General features: G+C 32.8%; 1 protein-coding gene across 1 annotated transcript in view; it reads right to left on the reverse strand.

The window, feature by feature from the left end:
- Positions 1-15,607: 15,607 nt before the first annotated feature.
- Positions 15,608-24,431, reverse strand: part of LOC140434565 (lysocardiolipin acyltransferase 1-like) — a 55,433-nt gene continuing 46,609 nt past the window's right edge. The window contains exon 7 of the mRNA XM_072522917.1: positions 15,608-24,262. Coding sequence (XP_072379018.1) covers positions 23,905-24,262 — 358 coding nt within the window. The 3' untranslated portion in view covers positions 15,608-23,904. The remainder of the gene's footprint in view (positions 24,263-24,431) is intronic.

Consider the following 24,431-nt stretch of genomic DNA (forward strand, 5'->3'; position numbering starts at 1 on the left):
AATTATTTCTGGTTTTCCTAATTCATTGTCTTTGCTGTGATGCACAGAGGATAATAAAAGAACAGCTCTATTTTTTTTCGGTCAATATAATATCAAGATTATGTCATTGGAGAAACCATAGAGTGTTGTACCACTTTCCCTACTTTTATTAGCCTGGAATTCCAAAGGAACTACTCGCTTATTTTTTTTCTGTACCCACATACATGAGGTGCCGTTTTTGCAACTCTGTGACTAACTCTATTAATGAAAAATAGTTGTCAGCAGTTATATTTCGGTTAGAGCCCTCTATTGGTTTGGATAGTCGAATGACACATTGAGCAGGCTTGGAAAGCTGCAGTTCTTCTTCTGAAAGTCCAACACCATCCGAATCTTTCCCTGAGTATATATATCCATTATAGAAATACGAGCTCTTAGCATCTGTCATGCACATTACTTTTATGCCATATTTCGCAGGTTTACTGGGCATGTAAATTCGAAAACCACAGTGACCTCTAAATGGAAGTAGTATCTCATCCACCATTACACAATCTGACAACGTGTATAGCCTCTGGCAATTAGTCACAAAATTATTAAAAATATTTGAAATAGCCGCTGTTTAATCAGTTTTCTTCCGCTCTTCGCGATCCATGCTATTGTCAAATTTAAGACACGACAAAAGTATTTCAAATCTTTTCAAAGACATCGTCATTCTGAATATTGACCAACCCAAAACATCTTTAGAAAACAGTTGAAGCATATCTTCATGAGAAGATTTTATAATTGAAGATAGCATAAAAAGCCCAAGCAAAGCCTTCAACTCAACTATATTTGTGCTTCTGTAGTTTGATGTATTAGTCGAATTAGATACCTTTTCTCTCATTATAATAATTTTTTGGTTTGTCCATGTTACAATTTGTTCCAACATTTCATCAGTAATCAACAACTTTCAAATATCTGATTTAGAATGACAATGTTATGTGTTCGTGTCCTTGTATTTCTCGGAGGCTCCGTTCCCTGCCACTGAAAACCATTTTTTCCTTTGAATATGTTCACATCCCCTTCTACTTGCAAAAAGTCGGTTCTGGATTGTAAATCATTCGACGGTTCATCTAATTCCAAAAGTTCGTGATCTGAATTCGATTCTTCGCTGCTAGAGGGTTCACTTTTCCGAATTACATAGTCGGGATCTTCATCTGAATCATCTATTACATCTCTCATGTCCTCGTCACTCCCTTGCTCTGATAAATATAAATCTTGATCCTCGGCAAGTAGTAATCTTTGTATATTCTTTTCAAAATCTGAGTCAGCCAGATTTACTTTTTTATTACGGCCAGTCCCGCTAGGTCCTGCTCGGTCCATTATTACTACAAAATTAAATTTTTTTAGAGTAATTATGTTTATTATGCAAAAAATATGAAATACCTTATTGTTTATCAGTACACAATCCGTAACAAGTGGCCTCCTAGACCTATCATAAAAACACTGCAATTTGAAACACCTGGCTTACTAGACCTACACGTTTTGAAAACTACTGTTACTACGACGTAAACACTAAAGCGATCGCTACGATACTGCAGAACTATGCTTGTTGAACTATTAAGAAGGTATTTAAAAGGACAGTGCATGCGGCCTACACTGTTGCCGCCATTAGCAGACTATCCTTTCGCTGTGGTCCGTTAGACCAATGTTTCGGGTTAAGGGTTAATGTCTAATTATTTGGGAAAAAACGAAAATGTTACTAATAATGCTAGGAATGTCACTAGGCAGGTATGTTTTTACACAAATAACTATACTGACCATAATATCATGTTTCTGTAGAAAATTGCTCGGAATCTTTCAGAGGCAAGTTAAATGCTTTCAGATTCGTTGATATTTGGCATTTCCTGAATTGGACTCAAAAAATATTCATATTGATTCTATAGGTCGTAATAGGATTAGAATTAAATTAATTGATTACAAAAATGCAAATTATTTAATAAACCAAAAAAATTCGTTAGACATTTTGTTCAGACAAGGGGTAATTAAAGATATAGATAAAGAATTTTCTGAAGATTATATAATATCAAAAATTAAACAATATGATGGACATTGTAACTTTGAAGTTGTAAATGTTGAAATGTTGAAATGTTGAAATTTAAATCTCAAGTGTTGCTGCGTTATATATCAATATATATGGTTATTAAGGAGGTGGGACACTATACGCAAAAGGTTTTAATTACCTCAGATATGGTCATTTGGGCAGTCAGTGTAAGAGTCGACCAAGATGTGGTAAATGCGAAGAGTCCCATAGTACAAAAGGTTGTCAAAAAATTTACTTTATCCCAAAATGTTACAGTTGTCAAGGAAATTATTTTACAACAAATTTATTAGCTTGTCCAGAGTTTAAGAGCCCAAATCTAATTAAGAAATCTATGAGTTTTTTCAACATAATTTTTTTTTTTTTTTTGATATAAACAAACAGGTTCCCAAAACTTCCTATGCAGACATTTTAAATAAAAGCAATACAAGTCATTCACTAGACTGAAAATTTTCAACTTTCTTCTATTCTATCCAGATCCTTTCACAAGTCAACTCTTCTAGAGTGTGCTACTCATTTGCAATATAGCAGTAGCAATAATGAAGTAAAAGGTAATACTAATAAAAGACAAAGACCACATACGTATGATTCATCCGAACAGATCAGGAAAGAGATTATTTCTCAGGTAAATGCCCCCAGTACTTCTGGAGGAAAATTAAATAGCCCTCATTGTAAAAAAACAAACGTCACAGATCGACAGTCAGAGGATATAAATCCTAAATAGTATAATTAATGTAATTTTGGAATTGTTTATGAAAATTGATTTTAAATTCTATAAAACAAACAAATAATTTAAATTTTTCTAAATCAAAAATTCTCAAACTAATTAGTAAACATGTAAATCCAGTCGTGTCATTTAAATTCGCAGACTTAAAATTAAATGTTTGCAATTGAGTTTGGCAGTTTGAAAGTCAATTTAGAATTTTTACTCCATCAAAATCAAATCCATATTACTTTATTATCGGAGACATGATTTAAGCCTGGGGTGTAAGCTTTAAAAACTTAAATTGCTTTAGAACAGATCGTACAGAAGAGATGGATATGGTGGGTCAGCTATATTATTGATATCAAATATTAGATGTCAAGAAATTAGATTTAACTAGCGGACCAACTCGACATCGAGTTTTTTAAATGAAATTTTTATTTTGCGAGAAAAATATACAATATATACAATGACCAGAAGTAAAAATATTTTTATCAATAACTCAAAAACTATAAATGATAATTTCGTGAACTTACATTTTTGAACTCTACGTTGAATTCTCTATTGATTTGACTAATAAAAACGAAACCGGAAGTCGACCTCAAAACCGGAATGCAATTTTTAGTTCATCAAATGTCGACATGGATATCATTTAGCAGTTAATTTTGCATGCTGATCACGAATCCGGTGTCAGATTTGCTCTATCTTGACGTTTTATGCGCGTTTCGGGTCACTTCCGGTGTTGGATCGCAACCGGAAGTACATATTTAGATTCGTCTCGACGAGACCTTTCGATCCATATATACATCGTGGGGTCTAAAACTTAAAGTAAATTTTAACTTCCGGTCATCTCAAAACCGGAAGTGAATTTTTGTACCAAAAGTATATCTTGACAATCTCATACGTAATACTAATAATATTCCGAAAAAATATTTTAATTATCTAATATGGTTTTTGAGTAAAGTGGTGGACAAGAAAAGGGCTTAGCGTTTTAGTATATAAGATATAAATATTCCAATTACATAGTGTATTTCCTTTAAATTATCGTCAACAAATAAAACTATTCATCTTGTATCTCTATAAAATAAACTGAAAAACAAAACTTCAACACAGCAGTGGCTATCTTTTTTTTAAATTATTCCAAAACCCTTTGTTTTGGGAGGTGACTTTAATGCGCACAAAGTCGCATGGGTTTGTGAAGTTGATGACACATCTGGTAATTCATTGTTGGGTGCTATTGAGCAGTATAACTTACCTAGTATTTTTAAATGACGGTTCACCCACTGTTGTTCCATTAACACCTCATTCACGATCATTTGCATAGACCTCGGAATATACACGGAAGATATTATAGCACTAATGAATTGGAATGTTCTACAAAATTCCTACGGATCAAACCATCTACCAATTATATTTTTAATTCGTCATCAAAGAGAAAAGGAAACCAAGAAATCACATAAAATCTGGAATTTCAACAAAGCAGATTGGAATTTGTACTCGTCACTCCTTAGTTCTCTAAATAAATACCACAATACACAAATACCACAAAGAAACACCACATTCCAAAACCATGGTGGGATAAAACGTGTCAGGAAATAGCCCGACACAGAAAATTAATTTATATTAAATATAAGCAAAATCTTACATTAAGTAACTAAAGTGGAATATAAAAAGATGGACGCATTAGCGAAGAAAACTTTAAAAGGAAAAAAAGAAAAACTGGAGGGAGTATTGTGAAAATAATCAAAATGTTCCTATTAAGGAGGTGCCTATGGAGAAAAGCAAATTGCTTCAAAAATCGAATCATCATCATCAATCAGCCAATCCCGTCCACTGCTGGACATAGGCCTCCCTCAGTTCTTTCCAGTGTTCTCTACACTGGGCCGCTTGTAGCCAGTTTCCCGCTACTCTTTTTATGTCGTCGGTCCATCTAGTCGGTGGTCGTCCTCGGCTTCTTTTATAATTTCTGGGCCTCCATTCCATAATTCGTCTTGTCCATCGTCCATCTTGTGTTCTGGCAGTGTCCTGCCCAGTTCCACTTAAGTCTCGTGGTTCTTTCGATGACGTCTTGAACTCCTGATCTTTGCCTGATTTGTCGGTTTGTTATGTGGTCTCGGAGGCTCACATTCAGCATTGCACGTTCCATGGCTCGTTGTGTAACTCTTAGTTTATTCGCAGATTTCTGCGTGAGTGTTAAAGTCTCTGCTCCATAAGTTTGTACAGGCAAAACACATTGGTTATAAACTTTTCGCTTGAGACACATGGGAATTGAACTTTTTAGAATATGGCTTAGTTTGCCAAATGCTGCCCATGTCAGGCCTATTCGCCTCTGTATTTCATTTGTTTGATTGTCTCTGTTTATTTTGATCTCGTGTCCCAGATATTTGTAAGTGTCTGTTTGTTGTATGGTATTATTGTCGATAGTTATATTTCCACTCATTACGAGATTTGTCATAAGTTTAGTTTTATCAAAGTTTATCTTTAATCCTGCTCTTTCAGACAGACTTTTAAGCGAATGTAGCATAGAAACCGTATCCTGTAAGTTATCTGCGATTAATACGACATCATCTGCAAACCTCAGATGATTTAATCTTTCTCCATCTATATTGATGCCCATATCTTGCCATTGGGTGTTCTTAAATATTGACTCTAGAGCTGCCGTGAACAATTTTGGTGAAATATTGTCTCCTTGTCTTACTCCTCGACCTAAGCTGAATTTTTCTGTGTCTTCGTGTAGTCGTATACTTGATGTAGCGTTCTCGTAGATGTTTTTGATTAGTGAAAATCAAAATCAAATTAGTCAAAAATCGAATACAATCCAATAATTTACCTATTGATCCTGACGAACCATGGATAACAAAGTTTCAGAAAGACAGTCGATGTTTGACCAGCAAGCGAGAAAGACGTGTTTTAGGCACTCAGTTATCGTGCTAGTTAAATAGTAATTATTGAAGTAAATTTAAAAGTAATTAAGTAAAAAACTAGGTGAATGTGATTTGTATACTGAATATTGGAATCGTGAGTAGATAAAAATATACTTTTTTCATCTATTTGGATTTGGATATTTAAGTAAATCACTGCAATTAGTTATGAGTATTATCCAATTGCCATGAACTGGTATCACAGCGAAAGCTGTAAAACAGCACCGGTTTTAGTCGGATTTTAAATCCATTTAAAAGATGTCATCTTCCAGTTAGCTACCATAAAATGCATCACACTCAAAAGCAGTTAGTCAACCACGTAGTATATTAATCCCAAACAGAGATCAAGCTAGTCTATTTAACATTCTAGAGAATTGTACAATTAATGACTTGATCTTGAAGGATTGAATCAGCATATAGAACCAAAAAATATAATTTTCGCAACCCGTATATCAAACGGTAGAATATGCATGTATCTATCATCTAAAAACCTAGTAGATAAATTCATAGCAGAAACAAAGAAGATAATAGTAAATGGAAATATACTAGAAGCGAGAAGATTAATAACTCCATCAGTCCGCTTAATTATGTAGAATGCATCTCCAAGCATACCTTCCAACTTAATAATGGAGTTAATAAAACTAGGTTTAAATCCTCTCTCAGACATACCTACGGATAGGAGCAACCAATCCTGCTTTCAGTCATATTCTAAGCTTCCGAAGACAAATTTTCTTTTCACCTTTTCCAAACAACTTTGTACTACCTGAATCTTTTATCATCGAATTAGAACAAAACGAAACATGTTTCAAATGCAAATTAACTGGACACCAGGCAACTAATTGTCCAAATATTTCACCTTCTAACCATGCTCACAATGTTAGTGCAATGCAAACAGAAATGAGACAAAATTCATCAATAAATCATACTCAACAAGATAATCTACAAAATACTCCCACAATCTCAAATACCACTCCCTCCACACTTACTACGTCTTCCCAAACCACATTACAAACAGTAGCAAACCCAAATTTATCAATAAACCAAACCCAACAATGCTCACTACAAAATCATCTATACATTTGACCACATCTTCAGTTAACACTACAATCGCAACACCTACATCGTCTGAGTTATCCTCTTATACCCAAAAACATAAATCAACCTCACCCGAAACAAGTCAACACTTACCTCCAAATAAAAATACACATATGAATTCTCACGAACTCCAGATAACTTCGAACAAAGCAACCGGAAAAAGAACCCTAGAAGATGCAATCACGCCACCCGCCGAAGAAAACTTTGAAAACCCTAAGCTTCAATAAAAGAAAAAAACCAAAACTGATGACAAAAACTTAAGAGATGAGATACCAAATCTCCAAACATTACTAGAACCAGTTAGAGAATATGTAGAAAGGGAAAAGCAATTGTTAAGCTTGGATCTAGTAGTGGATCTATTCGAAAATATACAAGGATCAAAAGACATAATCAGCGTATCAAAATGTACTCAGAAGACTCATCTCAGAAGAATTGATGCACTTATAAAGTTTCTAACGGAATTACATCCATACTACATCGACAAAAGAATGAAAACCAAAAACACCAAATTAATACGAAAACTTGGCAAACACATTGGTTTACTCTTTGATGCAGTGAAAACTTCATTGTCGGAAAAAGATTCCGACTCATCGGTAAATAATTCCTCTTCTAAAGAATAATAAGATCACCGTTGACTTCATGTTTATTCCATCACATTCAGGTATACAAGGAAATAAAGAAGCAGATGAACTAGCCCGCTTAGCATCCTTTAGCCAGGACTCCATTCTTATTAATGAGGTTTCTTCTGGTGACTTCAAGTCGGAAATAAAATATAAAGTGTTGAGTGCGTGGCGGAATAAGTGGAGTGCACCGCAAGGTAAACTCAAGGAAATCGAACAATTAGTGAAACCGTGGCTCCAACCCACAGCGAATAGACACGACCAAGTGAGAATAGCGCGTTTGCGGCTGGGACACAGTGATTTAACACATAAACGCCTCTTTAAAGTTATTTTAAAGACTCAGGACTGTATCAATTATTGTAATTTTTTCTATCTTTACCTGTATTATATTTTGTAGGTCGCTAATAACCCTTGTGGTTGCAGCGTAAATAAATAAAAAAAAAAGTTTCAGAAAAACATTTCACCAGATTTGGTTCCAAATGATATTACCAATTCTATTGTGACTATTTCTAAAGATAATCTTTACTTAGAACGTCCGTTTTACCTATGGGAACTAAGAAGGGTCCTCAAACAAAATAATAATACTGCTCTTGGTAAAGACAATATATCCTTTTCTATGATTTCTAATCTAACAAACACAAAATCTATCTTCCTAATATTCTAAATAATGTTTGGCAGAAACAAGAACCAATTCCAGAGAGCTAAAAAGAATATATTATAATTCAAATATTGAATTGGTTGCTCGTGTGAGTCCATTTCAATCTAGGTAGTAGAACTAAATGGCAGACATAATCTATTTATTTAGTAAGCGACGACTATGGGTGGTCCATCCCAAACATTTTTTTATTTTTTGGACAAAAATTAATTTTTTTATGACGTGGCATTAAACAATACATATAACCCTTAATTTTCACCCTTTGATTACCAACCCCTATTTTTTTAATACCGAAATTATTGTGACAGTGTCACAGAGCTAGTTGCCACACTCCTTCGAAACGCCTTTACCGATTTTTATGAAATTTTTGATGTATATTCGATTGAATATACTACTCTGAAGTTTTTTCCAGGAAATTTTTTTTCATTCAAATCAGATGACAGTGATAAATCAGCAGAACGTAATCAACTATTCTACAGAGTTTCTGAATTCATTGGAATTGCCTGGACACCCATTCAAAAATGTACAATTAAAAGTAGGATCAGTTGTCATTGTGTTGCGAAATATTACTCGACTGCGATATGAAGACTGACTGTGAAAAGTCTAATGAAAAATGTCATTGGGACAACGATCAGCAAGGAAACATACAAAGAAGAGAATGTTTTGATCCCGTGTATACTGATGATTTCAACGAACGTACCATTTGATTTTAAACGTTTACAATTTCCCGTGCTTTTGGCTTCTGCAATGAGAATAAACAAATCACAAAGCCAATCGTTGGAAGTTTACGGAATTAACTTAGTGTAATAATGTGTGTAAATAAAATATAGAATAAAAAAAAGTCAATAACAATTTTTCAGTTTATTCGCCACTTATTAATTTGAATACTGACTGTAGATCTGTGAATACAAAAAACAAAATAGTCTAGTCAATTAGCCATGCCAAGGCCATAAAAAAACTTTCTATCAACTAAATACTTATTCTCTTTAATTCTTATTCTTCATTTTAAATTTTCACTCATTTCGATTCTATTCCCATTTACTCTTTGCATATTCCCCGTATTCATACCCTGTTACATTCCGTAGACATACAGTGTGTCCGTAAAGTATGGAATAAATTCGATATTTCCTAAATGAAAAGCCTTTTTAAAAAAATATAAAACGCGTCGATTTTTAAATTTAATGTTCTACATTTTACAATAAAATTTCATTATACAAGGTGATACACATTACAGTGATGACGTCATCGGCTCTTTTTTTAAATGTAACACCCTGTATATTAGGACACTTTTAGATCGATAAAAATGAGCTGATTTCAAAAAAGTATAATACTCGGGTCTAATGGATATAATTTGAAGGATATGCGCTTAGAAAATAAATTATTTATTATCAATTGCAAAAAAGTAGCCTACTTCTAGTTTTTGGTAAACTGTAATTATTTTTAGTAACGTTCAATAACAATTAAGTAGTACAATAATTGTATTAATTTGTGAATGTTCTGTATTATTGCTTAGAATTAATTTTAAGTAGAAATAAATTTGAGTGTAAAGCAAAGAATTGAAATACTCATGATGATTGGGTATGGAGACAAATCGCGAATTCAGATGGAAGTGTGTAATTTATTTAATGATAAATATCCAGAAATACCCATCATCATTTCATTAGATTGAAAAGGAATTTTGAGAAACTGGTACAGTTGAAAATCCACGCAAATCAGGTCGTCCCTCTAAATTATGTTACATTAGATGTTCTACTTGCTTTTGAAGAAGATGCGCACACTTCTGTTCGTAATGTTAGTAGTGATCTCAATGTTTGCAAAACAACGGTACACAAAGTACGTAAAAGTAAGTAAAATGCACAGTTGTACAGGAATTAAACGAGGATGATCCAGATAAAAGAATAAAATTTTGCGAAATAATGACGGATAACAGCCACCGAAACCCTCTCTTGGTTCAAAATATAATTTTTTCTGATGAGGCTACATTCAAATTAAATGGCGAGGTCAACCGTCAGAATTGTAGATACTGGGCAAAAGAAAACTCCAACTGGATGCGGGAGCATCATACACAATACCCGCAAAAGGTAAACGTATGGGCTGGCATTGTAAGAAATAAAATCATTGGACCCCATTATTTCGAAGGTAATTTAATCGGGCCAGCATACCTTCAGTTTTTAAGTGGGTATCTCGTACCTACTTTAGTTAATTTATTCCCCAGTACAATTGATCTTGGAGGTTTTCCTCCTCCCGCCAGACCTCAATCCTTTGTTGTTTGTAAAACGAAACCTGCAAATATTGGAGACTTAAAAACAAGAATTCGTAAAGAAATAAACAATATTTCTCAAGAAAGCATAAACAAAGTTCTACAAGAGTTTGTACAACGTGTGGGTTACTGTCAAATACAGTAAGGGCTACAATTCGAACATTTAAGATGAAGTCATGTATTAATTACTGGATTACTTTTAAGTTATTTATTATAATTTATTAATATTATAAATCAATAAAATTTAATTTTCTAAGCGCATATCTTTCAAATTATATCCGTTAGACCCCCAGTATTATACTTTTTTAGAATCAGCTCATTTTTATCGATCTGTCGAAAAATGTCCTAAAATACAGGATGTTACATTTAAAAAAGGAGCCGCTGACGTCATCACTGTAATGTGTATCACCTTGTATAATGAAATTTTATTGTAAAATGTAGAACATTAAATTTAAAAATCGACGTGTTTTAGATTTTTTTAAAAAGGCTTTTCATTTAGGAAATATAGAATTTATTCCATACTTTACGGACACACTGTATATAAAATGTCTATGATCTAATCCAAGTAGCGAAAAACTTTATTTGTGTGTTGGCGATTGTGATTTCTGCGATGGAAAGATCAATGCTCGGGGTGAGACTTATAGACAAAAAAACAAACAAATGGATTAGAAGCAAAACCAAAGTAAAAGACGCAGGAGAACATGCTGTCAAATTAAAATGGAGCTTCGCAGGACACAATGCCCGACTAAAGGATAAAAGATGGAACCACGAAATACAACAATGGAGACCGTGGTTAGGAAAGAGAAGCAGATTAAGATCACAAATGAGATGGGCTGATGATATTAAGAAGATCGGAGGACACAACTGGAAGCAAGTGTCGCAAAATAGAAAACACTGAATTGATTTGGGGGATGCCTATGTCCAAAGTTGGATTACTTAAGGCTGAAGAAGAAGAAAATGATTGTGATTTCCAAGTTCTATCATGTCAGTTTCACTTCAAGATATAGAAGTGAGAGATGTCGATGTCGAGAAGTGGTGTTTTGTTCCGTAATTCATTTATAACATTCAATCTCTTTTGGATTTTTTAGCCTTGCATACATTTTTATTTTCCCCACATTTCGATGGGATTTCCCGAAGCACATGGGACATAACATGACCTGAAACTACCTTATCTATGTTCAGCTACAACCACACTACAAGTACAGCTTTAGGTAGGATTTGTTTGTTTTTATTAATATTAAAATTTCATTTCATTTCATTTTTAATGTATAATAAATATGTTTAGTTAATATCATCTTTTATTTGTCCCTGACATTTCTTTTTGTTCAGATTTGCATTTAAGATAAGACGTACCCACAGTTGAGAGACTAGACGCTGCCTGAGTATTACAAGGGTGTATATAACAAAATTAAAAAATCAGCAATTTTAAGATAACAAGGTTCTATGTATCGTAAAGCACCCATAGAAATTTGTAAATCTAAAATATGTGCATGTAATCCTCTAAAATTAATCGAAAACCATTGGTGTATGTTATGAAAATATGAAAAGAGCGCAACATAGTCCTATGTTAAACATACGACTTTGTTTTTCGCAAAATTTTAGTGAACTTTCCAAACTCAGAATAATACGGTCCTATGTAGAATATAGAAACTGATCAATTTTATTACTCGATTTATGGGTTATGTTACATGTAAACAACGTGTGTGTTGATTTCATTCTCTGTTAATGTATGTAATAAATGAGTGATATAATGACCGAATCTAGTGACAATAGTGAATTTTGGAATGGTGATGATTCTGATAAAGATAAGGATTATGTCCCAGAAGAGAAAACTAGAAAAATAAAAAGGTAAACGCAAATTAGATATTATATGGCTTTTGCATCTTTTTGTTTACACATTTCTAGGTGAAGTGAAGTTTTGTTTTAAATTTTACAGATAAGATCATATCATTGTTTATATTAAGCAAATAAACGTGCAGACAAGATTTCATAATTCAGTAAACCATTCCTCATTATGTATGCTCTCATGTGACTGTGTTCTAATAGTTTTACTTCTTTTCATAATCAAAATTCGAGGAAAGTTCATTGATATGTCTTTGTTGGTTTACTCGGATGAGTCTGACGAGGACCAAAGTTACATTAACGCAGAACAATGAAACTAATACTAGTAGCACAATTAGCAAAGAGAATTCAACTGATACTGCTGCTCTAGAGCAATGTGGAATCTATTTATAAATGCAAAGATAATTCAATTCTGAACTGGAAAATAAAGATGCTGCAATCTGTACAGAACAAACAATTTCAGTAAAAGGCGTCTTTTTCAAGGAAAATAAAGAAATATGCACACAGTAATATGCGAAAAATTCCGAAAATCAACTGCAGGAAAATAATAACAGTTAACAATAGAAAAAACGTACTAGAAAGAGATCTAGAAATCCCGAGCGTTGGGCCTGCAATATTAGAAAACAAAATTTTGATAGAGGGCTAGAATACATTTCTTTGCGAAAGAAGTTAACACCAGCAAGAGAGATAAAAACAAATAAAGACTGCTTCGAGAAATACATTTATAAATGTATCAAAAATATAAGAGAAGAAGACAGAAAAATTTACTTTCTGATTATTACAAGCTTAGTAGCAGTGAAAAAAGGATGTTTATTTTAAGCACAACTGAAATTAGTATTCCACAGCGAAGTAGAAAAGGAAAAAATGCCCAAAACCTAAAAAAAAAACTAAAACCTTTAAATTCTTCTTTATTTTAAGTAATAACAAAATGCAAGTTTGCAAACAGTTTAACTGCGGAACAGTAGGTATAAATCAAAAACCTATATACACCGTTTACAAAAATTCTACAAAAACGAACACAATTCGTCAAAGTGTTCAGGGAAAGCATAGAAAAAAAGTTACATCAGATGCAACTGCCAATCTTGTTAGAGAGCATATTAATATATTCCCTGTAATAGAAAGTCATTATTGTAGGGCTGATAGAAAAGAAAATATGTAGAGGGTGAACTATCACTGCAAAAAAGTACAATATGTACGAGGATTTCATTAAGGAGAAAGACTTGACTCCAGTAAAACTTAATGTTTATCGCAAAATATTTTGCACTGAATGTGACCTATGTGCTGAAATAGACTGCCTGAAGAACGAAAACACCCTTAATGAAGAAAAGAAAAAGGAATATGAAAAACGCTTGCAAGAAAAAATTTTAATGAGAGAAGAGAACAAGACGGATATTGAAAATGGTAACGCAGTACTGTGTTTTGACTTGAATGTATTGACATGTCCAAAAGAAGACGTCAAAAGTTTCTTTTATAAAAGTGAGCTAAATGTGTATAACATGACAGCGCATCTTTCCATAAACCGGACTGTTTATTGCGCGAGTTGGTTAGAGGCAATGCATAGTCGGGCTGGGAATGATATTGCCAGTGCTGTATACAGAATCCTGAAATGGGTTGTAAAAGACTATTGGAGGATTTGACTTTGTGGAGCGATAGTTGCTGTACAAAAAGGGTGTACATATGTGAAATTATGAATATAATTTCAGTTAATGAGGACTGTATTACATAGGGCTGGTTGAAATAAATTAGGATATGTGGTAAAAGGTTATACAGATTATAGCAAATTAAGTTTATACAAAGTCTTACCAATTTTTCTGCTGCACACACTCGCGGTATTGATAGGCTTACACTCGCGATTGTTTTTCATACGCGGAATCTGTCCGGGTACCGGTCTCTGAACACGTGTTTCGCGGTACTAACACTGAGATCACGAGATAGAGCACATTTTGCGTCTGTGCACGATTTAAAACAGTATGTGCGGTATTTTTCGCGTTACTAAAAGCAGGAGAAAGATAATTAGTTAGCGGCAGTCAACAGTAGAGAAAACACCCCTGTCACCAAACGACAGTCAACAGGGAAGAGAGAGCGTCCGTTCTCATCGATAGACAAGAGGCAAGAGAGGTACGTCTGTACCAAGCTATAGGTAACAGGCAACAGATAGTATATGTCTGCCTAGCGAGACTCAGCAGACGAAAGAGCGAACGACTATCCCTAGCGATAGTCAACAATCAAGAGAGAGTCTTTCTACTTGCTATTTTAAAACTGTCTGTATTTCTAAAGGAGGGGAGGTTGAACTGGAATAGGAAGGGTTATCAAGGGTTGAATTAGGTAATGATTGTAAAATTGTGGTAGAAGGATAGTTAATAATACAGCGAAAAAATGACATGATTTTTCGCATGTGAAAAAATTGAACAGTTGCGTTCCGCACAATCGCAATAGATTTATGAGTTTTGCTATTGCACATATTTTAAAAACTAATACGAACTTCAAATTGAAAAGAAAATTCAAAAGAAGTTTTCAGTACCTGGACATTCCTGCATACACGAGGTTGATTCAGTTCACAGTGCAATTGAACGCAGTTTGAGAAAATCTGAATACTTTCCTCCACTTTCGTTATTAAGAGTCCTTTTGAAAGTAAACATAAGAAAGCCTTACACCATACTTCAAATGAAAAAGCAAGATTTTCTGGATTTTTCAACCTATGCATCAAAACTGAATTATACTCCAGTTCCATTTTCAAAGGTGGTTTCTTTACAATTTACTACAGATTTTTATGCCATCGGTTTTCGAACCACTTTTAACGAACGTGAATACAAAATCATCAGTTTAAGACAATGGAATGCGAGGAGACATACTGCTGAAAATGACGAAATACCCATATCAATAAACAAAAATGATATTAAAGTCACTTTGGCACAAAACAAGGTGGAAGCTCTGAAATCTATGCACAAGTGGATGCCAGATGTAGACAGAAACTTTTATGTTCACATGGTTTCCAACATGTCTCAACATAAACAGTAAAACTGAGATTGCTGATCAGAAGATAATGTTACAAAGACGTATGTTTCATGTTTTTGCATTTTTTGTTTTTTATTAGAGTCACGAAGTTCTATGTTATTTTATTTTTTCAATAAAAATATGGAAATAATGGAAAAAATTAAATATTTTCTATTCCTTTTTTTAAATGTGCTTTTGTAGTATACCAAATCTAATGGTCAAAATATTCAAAGTCATTTTTCTCACTTTCTACATTTTGAATCATACAACCTTGTAATTCCTAGGCAGCGTAGAGCTAATCGAAGTCCAAAATAATTGGCTCCCAACGTTAGTTAGAATTATATTATTACAATTATGCACTTGATGAGGTATTTTTGCTTATACTTTGGTTTATGGTTATGTGTAGTTTGACCATTCATTGTGAATATTTTTCTTGGCAAGATGAAATAATAAAAGACACATTGGAGGTTTAAACACATATATTTGAAATAAACATTGACATGCTAATATGACACCAATATATAATTGTCTAATAATGTAATACTTCTTATTTTCTATTTTGGCACCTTAATTCACAGTTCTAACCGCCTTGACGATTGACAGGTATTTTTCTTAAATATGCAGAAAGCGGATATTCAACTACTTTTCCATTTTCAAAGGGCAAAGTATCGTCGTCTTATTCTTTTTAATAATGAGCATGTAGGTACGTTTCAAATGACTGCCAATAATAAAAAGAGTAAGGTAAGTTTATTTTGGCCTTTAAAATATCGACCTATCGTTAAAATTGAGATTAAGTTTGTTCAACGTGTGTACTTCAGATATAAGGATATCAATCACACAACCCCAAATTATGTATGTTCTTTGGACAATTCTGTGTACACAATATTCTATTGAACTTGTTCAATTTTTTCGATATGACTCCCATCCGATCCTGGTGGAAGAGTTATTCTTTAACAGCAATATTAGCAAGAATTCCGTTAATTAAGAACATATTTACTAAGACTTAAATAAAATGCCTTAAATCCTCATAAAGCGGAGAAGTCGTGCTAAATAGTATAAAATTACAATTCTTCCACGTAACAGTTGTTGGAATGCCTTGCATATCCGAATGATAAAATAGAACTATTCGCTTTAATATGTTTATCTATATCAGACTAATCGTTTTGCACCTCTAATATTTGAATATTATTAGTTGCTCGTAAGAAAAGTCTGCTTAATTGTCATGGAAGGCAATAAGAACATATTTGACGATTTTATATTAATTTTAGACTTTTGGATCAAAGTCATTACCAAATTAATTGTTCATGAAATAGGGCTACATAGTTATATTTAAACTTAAATCATTACACTAATCCTCATTCTAATGACAACTTCTACATTTATAGTGTGAGTTTGGTTATATTAGTAAGTTTGGTGAATTTTGGACAATTGCATTTTTAGTTCGTTGAATGAAATACTTTCACATACATATTTCCACAGGAAGTACATACAATTTCGCGCATATTACACACTCGCTTCATCAAGCACTTCCTTCAATACGAGTACACTGATTGGATGCGTATTGGAATAGAAAATGTGTTGTTTGGTTGCATTATTATTTTCATCATAAACATTGTAAACACATTGACATTGTAAACAACAGGTACCTTCTTGACTGATCAGCATTATTTAACGAATCTAGTTATCCTAAAGAAGAGTTAGCTTGTAATTTTTCTGTAGCATTAACCAATTGTGTAGGTGTGACTGTGATAAACACCATTACTGTTTGGAGCAGCATTGGTTTGCTACTTTTGTAATGTTTCTGCTCGTAGTTCCCACATCAAATATAAATAGTAATGCGACTTTAACGTTAGTTGTAAGTTGTAATAATTATTGCAGGTTTTATTTATATTAGGTAATCTTATCTATAGGTTTTACTTTCTAAGTACTCAATATTATTGCTTAGAATATTTGATATAGTCGCACTCTTACGGCAAACCACTTATTCTCATGCCCCTGCGGCGTTTCGAGTGAATCTACTACTCCTGGTTGCGTGATGTGATAAGTTATCCGAATTGGTTGGTCCCTTCTGAAAGTCAGAATACCAATTTTACTTTGTTTCAGAAAATACGATTAAAGCTGTGTTCTTCTGGGATAGTATTGTGAATTGTGCAATATCTGAGTTAAATTTTACACAACAGCCGATACTTAGACTAACTGAAATTGCTTTTACGTTAAAATTACTATTTTTAACGTAATGTTAAATGCAGTTAAAAAACGTTACTTTTTTTAAATTGTAGCAATATGCGATTATGACGGAGGCGAAATAACAGTCTGCAGTATTGAAGCATATCTCTAATTTACGGACAAAATCCAAAATGCACCATTATTGTTCCCGTAATATATATATATATGATGTCTTAGTTTGTGCAAGATGGAAACATGTCAGACGGAAAACTTGAATAACTATACTACCAACACATGTATTATTAATGTTTAAATGTCATTAGAAATTGCTTAATACACTGAAATAACATTTGACTTTATTTTTATATTATTTTTCGTTGTTAAAGTTGAATCGCCAAACATTTCCTTTAGAATTCACCGGCAATTAAAGCACGCCGCAGACAACAAACTACAAAGCAAATGACAAATTTAGTTGTATTTTATTAATATTTCCGCATATTTTTTTATACCTGTTTAATTCAATAAATATGATTAATAATTTAAGAAAATTGAAAGTTTTGGATATTTTCCACTTCAAAAAACCTTAACTTAGGTGCGCAGATGTCGAGACAAATTTTAGAACATCTTAAGAGAAACATTTATATAATATACTTTGATAAATATCGATAAACGCACAAAAATATGTTGGAAACTGCAAGTTTCCTTAATTATTCTAAAACACCTAGAAAAAGATTCCTATATAGTATCAATACCTTCGTGCTTTCTCAACTCTGTTTAACAAACAGGTAAAAGAGAGAAAAAGCTATGTCAATGCGTATACATGAACAGTTTCCAAAAACTTTAAGTTTATTTTCTCTTTCTCTTATATACCTTTTAAGATATATTTATTGAGCAACGCTTATAACTAAACTTTTCCAAAAAATGATTAAAATATTACCTTAATATATAATTGAAAACTGTCCTATGCATTCTTCCAAGTAATATTTTAAAATACATTAGGATTAATTGTTTAATGTCTGACAATTAACATCAATACAATAAAGACAAATAATTTGCAAGAATAATAAGTATTAAGAAAGTCAATTGTCGAAATATACTGAAAAAATTTTCATGAACATACTGTCTAAGTACTTATTATTTTTACAATGTGACATCAATGAAACATCTATGAATCTAATACCATTAAGAATCCTGAAGGCTAAATTTTCCAAGATGTATGTTCATTTTTCCAATTATTAAGGAGGTTCTATGATTAACCAGATCCTTTGACTTCTTTCCTACAACTTCTCAATCTAATATATTTAAGTAGTATATAAATATTACTTAATAAACGAATTGATTATGTTTTTACTGTTCCCGTCCAGAACTTCGTAATTGAATCTATAATTTCCATTAGTAGGTATTCTACTAATTATAATGTCCTCACATTATTTAATTATGCTAACTTAATATAAGATAGCAAATCAACATCAATCTCCAAAATATCAATATTCTTTTATGATTCAATCAAAGCTGTTGGTAATTGTACATTTTTAGTCATATTTAACCTTTAGAACTCTTCTTGGTCCAGTGTCAACCAATCTACGAATAAACTTAGTATTTGACTATATTTGTGAATAATGGCTTTATAACCATGAACAAGATTTTTAAGAATCTTCTCACGAAAATATCAATCAGGAACTTGTGCTGTTGATAATATTAACGTCTTTTGTTTTGATAAGTTTACTTTCGTACCCTAGTCAGCAGGTACTCGTTTAGTCTTTTTTGTTGAGTTGAAAAATGTTTAAAACTCACTTTGTACACAATTAAGTTCTTGTAAAAGTTTCTGGAATATTTTAAAAAGTTTACATTTTGATACAAATCAGATATTGGATTTATTCAGGTACATCCATTGGCCATCGCATAATTAATAAATCTTATATTATAACATGAAACAATATTACGGATATAATCTTTTGTTGGTTAAGGACGTAAATGTGCCAGTTCCGTCTATTACTACTCCAGCTTTCATTATACTTATTTGCTATTTTTCGCAAAAACCACTACACCACCATAAACCCTACGTAAGTATAGTCTTTGACTATATGTGTGCGGTTATAAAATTCATCTTACGCAAATCGTTAAGATTATTCTATGATACTCGTAACTTGCAAGTGATTAGGACATCTTTATATTATTGCTAGATATATTAGATAGTCGTATGATCTTTACTTTGTCCGCAGCGGACTTAAATAGTATCGTGGTGCTGATTACATACCACTGGTAAAGATTCTTGATGTTCTTCTTCTTGTCATCCAGGATCAAGTTTTTCTTTTATTTTTCCCTGAATAATTACATGAGGTAATTTATATTTAGGACTTCTCATCACGTGAGCAAAGTACTCCAATTTCCGTTATGTGTTATTTTAGTATCAGCTATCTTTCAGTCATGTATTATTCATAGTTCCAATTGTACTCTTTTAAATTCTAGTCTTTCTAGTGATCAGAAGGGCAAAGTACATAGGTAGAAGAATGGTGAAGTATACAGGGCGCTGTGATTATGTAATCTTCGTTATGGCGATGGTTTCTTCAATGCTATTATTTTAGAAACTCACTAGATTTGATTTACGCAACTTGATTTCTAATGTTGTCTGTGTTTCTCCTATATGCATTGCATTAAAATTAGTCACATACAAGTCATCATTAAAAATATTGGTACTGTCTTTGAGATGTTTACCAAACGAACAACGAACATACAAATCATACAAATTCACTTCCAAATAATGCTCTTCAAATTACATTAGGTATGCTGTCATCACTCCTCGATTTGTTTTTTGTAACATATTTTTCATGTGAGTATTAAAGATTCGGTATTCTTTAATAATATATAACCAAATCTACTGGATTTATTATACAGTAGACTCCCTCTATAACGAGAACTGAAAGGGCAGACTAATTATCTGTAATGTATAAAGCATATTTCCAAGGATAACATAAACGATTGCTTCTGCAATTGGAAGAAGTCTGTCATTTTTGACTGCTTTAAATTGTCCAGTATCATTCTATCATATTTTCTAAAGAAGTGAAACAGTTGTATGCTTCTTTATTTGCGTTTTGTCTTTGGATAAAGTTTCTTTCAACTCTTAAAGCACTTTCCACATCTTGTCTATTAGGACCTTCTTGCGTAGATTCACCGCGATCGTATTCTCCATCTTCATCACTTTCGTCACTGACAATAACGCGCTCCGCCGGCGGATTTATTACTTCCGCGATAATTTCACTATCCGTCGGAAGATAACAAACAATGACGTTTGTCTCTGCTACAGGATATTCATCTTCTTCGTTTTCTACCTCAGTCTATCTCTGTCCACCCCGCATGACCGAAACATTTTCTGATGGTTTTTTATCTACGAGTGTCCATGCTTTGTGGATGAAATTTATGGCATCTAACAAAGTAACAGGTGATTCACTACGGTTTTCCACATTATTCAGGATCCGCTTAACTAAAAGTTTTCTGTAGTAAACTTTAAGGGACCTTATAATCCCCTGATCCATCGGTTGCAGAACAGATGTGCAATTTAGGGATAAAAAAAGAAGTTGAATGTTTTTTAAACCGTTAACTTTCGGATGGGCTGTACCATTGTCAACAATTAAAAGAATCTTTCGATGTCCCAACTCTCTGTCCCAACTCTCTGTCCCACTACAAGAGTTCTCCATTAAAAATCTCTGCTGTCATCCACGATTTTTTATTAAATTTATATGTGACAGGAAGCTGATTCACACCTCTGAAATATGGTGGTTTTTGAGATTTCCCAATGACGACTAACTTCCTTTTTTCGGAATCGGACATGTTGGCACACGCGAGTACAGTTACCCTTTCTTTTGATAACTTGCCACCAATACAACGTTCATTTTTGAATTTAAGTGGTCCATTTATTGGAACATTTGCAACCCAGTTTACGGTAAACCATTTGACCATTGCAGTATCGAGTTCTTTGTTAGTTGCGGCACGTAGTTTTTTCGATTTACCGGAAAATCTTATGTTTATTTCGAAAATCTTATGTTTATTTTTGAGCATGGTAGATAGAGTGGAACTTGAAATTCCTCTTTCACGACAAACTTTTGCTTTCTTCTTATCGTTCTCAACATGTTTAAGGATGTTAATTTCTTCTTCTAAAGTAATTTTTTCTTTTAAGAGTCATAGTGTGTAATCTATGTGACTATGTAATCTACAATATAACTTTCAAGACACGAAAGCACAATCAGGAAACAAACGATAAACATCCACGACAAAAACAACTGTGAAATGAAATTCTGCTGAAATTTGTTTCATTTGTCATGTTTTTAAGCCTCTTTACGTAGTTTATTAGGTGCGAATGGTCAAACCCCTACACTGACACTTGTGAATCATAAATTGTAAATTTCCGACAACACAATATTGGTCGGTAGATTAAACGGAAGAAGTTTATTGCGGGCGGCAACAGTGTTCGTTATAGAGGGAGTATACTGTATTATAACATTGAGCTACTGCCATTTCATCCAGTCATCGAGTGAGCAAATGAACTCAGTCGACTTGATAAAAATACATGCATTACTAATTTAAGCAAAGAATAGGACATCTTGAGCAGATTTTTAGTTAAAAAAAGACCCATCTAGCAGCCATCCCAGCATCGATAGCTTTCAGCATATTTTGTATATAATCGTTATTACTGGAAATGATCCAGCAAATGCAATATCATACCTAATCTATTAAAAATGCTAGACTTTTCTAATTAAGATGTTGATATCGCTAGTTGTGATTATACATGCAAACAGTATTGATGTTAAAGTACAAAATTTTATCACAGACCTGCTTGTAGGTATTGTTGGTTTAGTTGGTTCATAAGTTGGTAATTGTCGCAATATTATCAAAGATCGTTGATAAATGGAGATGTAAAATAAAATCAATAATGTTTTTAAATGATTTTGACAACTTAAGCGTAACCTTTTAATGTTTACCTTTAAAATTATTTTACATAGGGAGGTATTTTGCTAGCCTGGTATGATTGGGTCTTTCATTTATATTTCTAACAAGTACATTCTTTTTTGTTAAAAATGCCATGAAATGCATTTCATGTACTACTTCAATTTATTTGATTCATAGGCATATCATTTTATATATCGTATTATCAAAATTCAAATACCCGTCATAAATCATCATACACGAATTATAACAAAGAGTTATTGTGTTTGTTTTCTCAGAGTTTGCCATTCTTTCTAATTGAATTTGGCATTCTCATGTTTTAGTAGGGCAAATATGCAATATTTTTAATTTATATCAAGTTTTTTAAGCGTTTGTTATGCTTAAATCTTCTTAAATTCAAGAAAGTGTGGTGTCTATATTCCTCAACACATTTTGTACATAATTCATTTATTCAATAGCATTTCTTATAGCAACCCTTTGCCTGTACTAAGGAAAAACCCAAGCTTTTCCACCCAAGAACAAGAAATCATTGTAAAACTGCTATACTTATGTTTATTCATGACATGAAGATTTTAGATACCTATGCCTATACGTTTTGGATGACTTGACTTCTAATAAAGACGTTTCGAGATAACCAAATTATTGATCTGCACTAACACAGACTAGTCGATATTTTAATAATGCAAGGTTTGGTTTACTTATTGATCCAATTTGAATCATTCCAGTAATTAGATTTTAGGAACCGAAGACACTAGTTTTTAATAAAACGGACGATTTGTTTAAATAACATCAGTTATCTACTTCAGGATCCAACTTTGCGTATACAGGAGCTAAAAAGAGACACCAGCGTGAATAGCAAATCGCCGTAGATAGTTAAACCGATTGGGCTTGAGATCTGACGTGATCGGTTAAAATGTACATAGAGTTTTGTAAACGAGTGTAGTGAACTTTTTTAAAACAATTGTATTCCAGAAAACAAAACAGTATTATGTTTTATATGTGATACAACAAATATGACTGAAAGTCACTCAACCACGCATGCATACTTTGAATTCTTGTAACCGCTTTAAATTTTCTCTTTATACATAAAACATTAAAAATTTAATACATGTATAATGTGAATGTATTTTCTGATAAGCTTCTGACCCATTTTGTATCTATTCACTGGGTGTTTGGTGCCTATAAAAAATTTCGTTATTTTTAAAGCACCTTCGTAAGACGCTGTAAACGGTGCCTATAAAATTTTCAATACTTTTGTAAATTTTAAAATTACAAATCTTTGATCCCAGTTTTCTTTAGATCTGTATATTGATCTAATGCAATTTGCTGTACCTACTAAATTTTATAAGGCTTCAAATTTCATATTCGTATTTTTTTAACCCGTTATACATACGTACATCAAAATCTTTTATTGTAGTAAAATATTTTATTTGCCAATGCCAACTACAATTTGTAATTGTATTAATTTTTTTAAATTAACCTCGCTTCGTTAACAGAATTCTGCGCAGTAGCTGGTAAAATTAAGTAGTCATGAGATCATTTATAATCCCTTAAAACTTTGAAATGATGCATATAATTTATAATTTTCGTCCAGACACTATTCCACAGAATTTCTTTAGTAAAGTACACCGTATAGGATCGAATATTTTGCCTAAGGCGATGACCCTAAGCGAACATTTTTATGCTTTCTCCATAAATGTAAAAACACCTCAAAATTCAAAAATTCTTTCAAGCAAAAATTAGTACATAGCATAAAACATGTGTTTAACACAACCATTATCATATATTTGATCTCAGTTATAAAAAGATAAGCGCTAACGTATGGAAGAGTTGTCCAAAAAAGGAAAGCTACATACAGTTCCCATCTTTTGTTGCATCTGAGGATTGGACCGTGGAGAAATTTGCCTGTAGCTTTGAATTCTTTTATAATCGTTTCTTTATCTCTCCAGCGTTTTTCTAGAAATTGTTTTAACCCGTCCTCCGATGTGGGCAATACTGACTTTGGATATCTAAAAAATATAGTGAACCAAATAAAATGAGTACAGCTAAAAAACATATACATTTTTCAAAATTCATATTTTACATGACAGGCAACGGAGTGAACAGAGATGCTCCAAGTACCTACCTCTACTAGAGGACCATAGAATTTAAAATAATATAAATAACATCCTAGAGTCT

The sequence above is a fragment of the Diabrotica undecimpunctata genome, chromosome 2 (genome assembly GCF_040954645.1).
Source record: "Diabrotica undecimpunctata isolate CICGRU chromosome 2, icDiaUnde3, whole genome shotgun sequence".
NCBI lineage: Eukaryota > Metazoa > Arthropoda > Insecta > Coleoptera > Chrysomelidae > Diabrotica > Diabrotica undecimpunctata.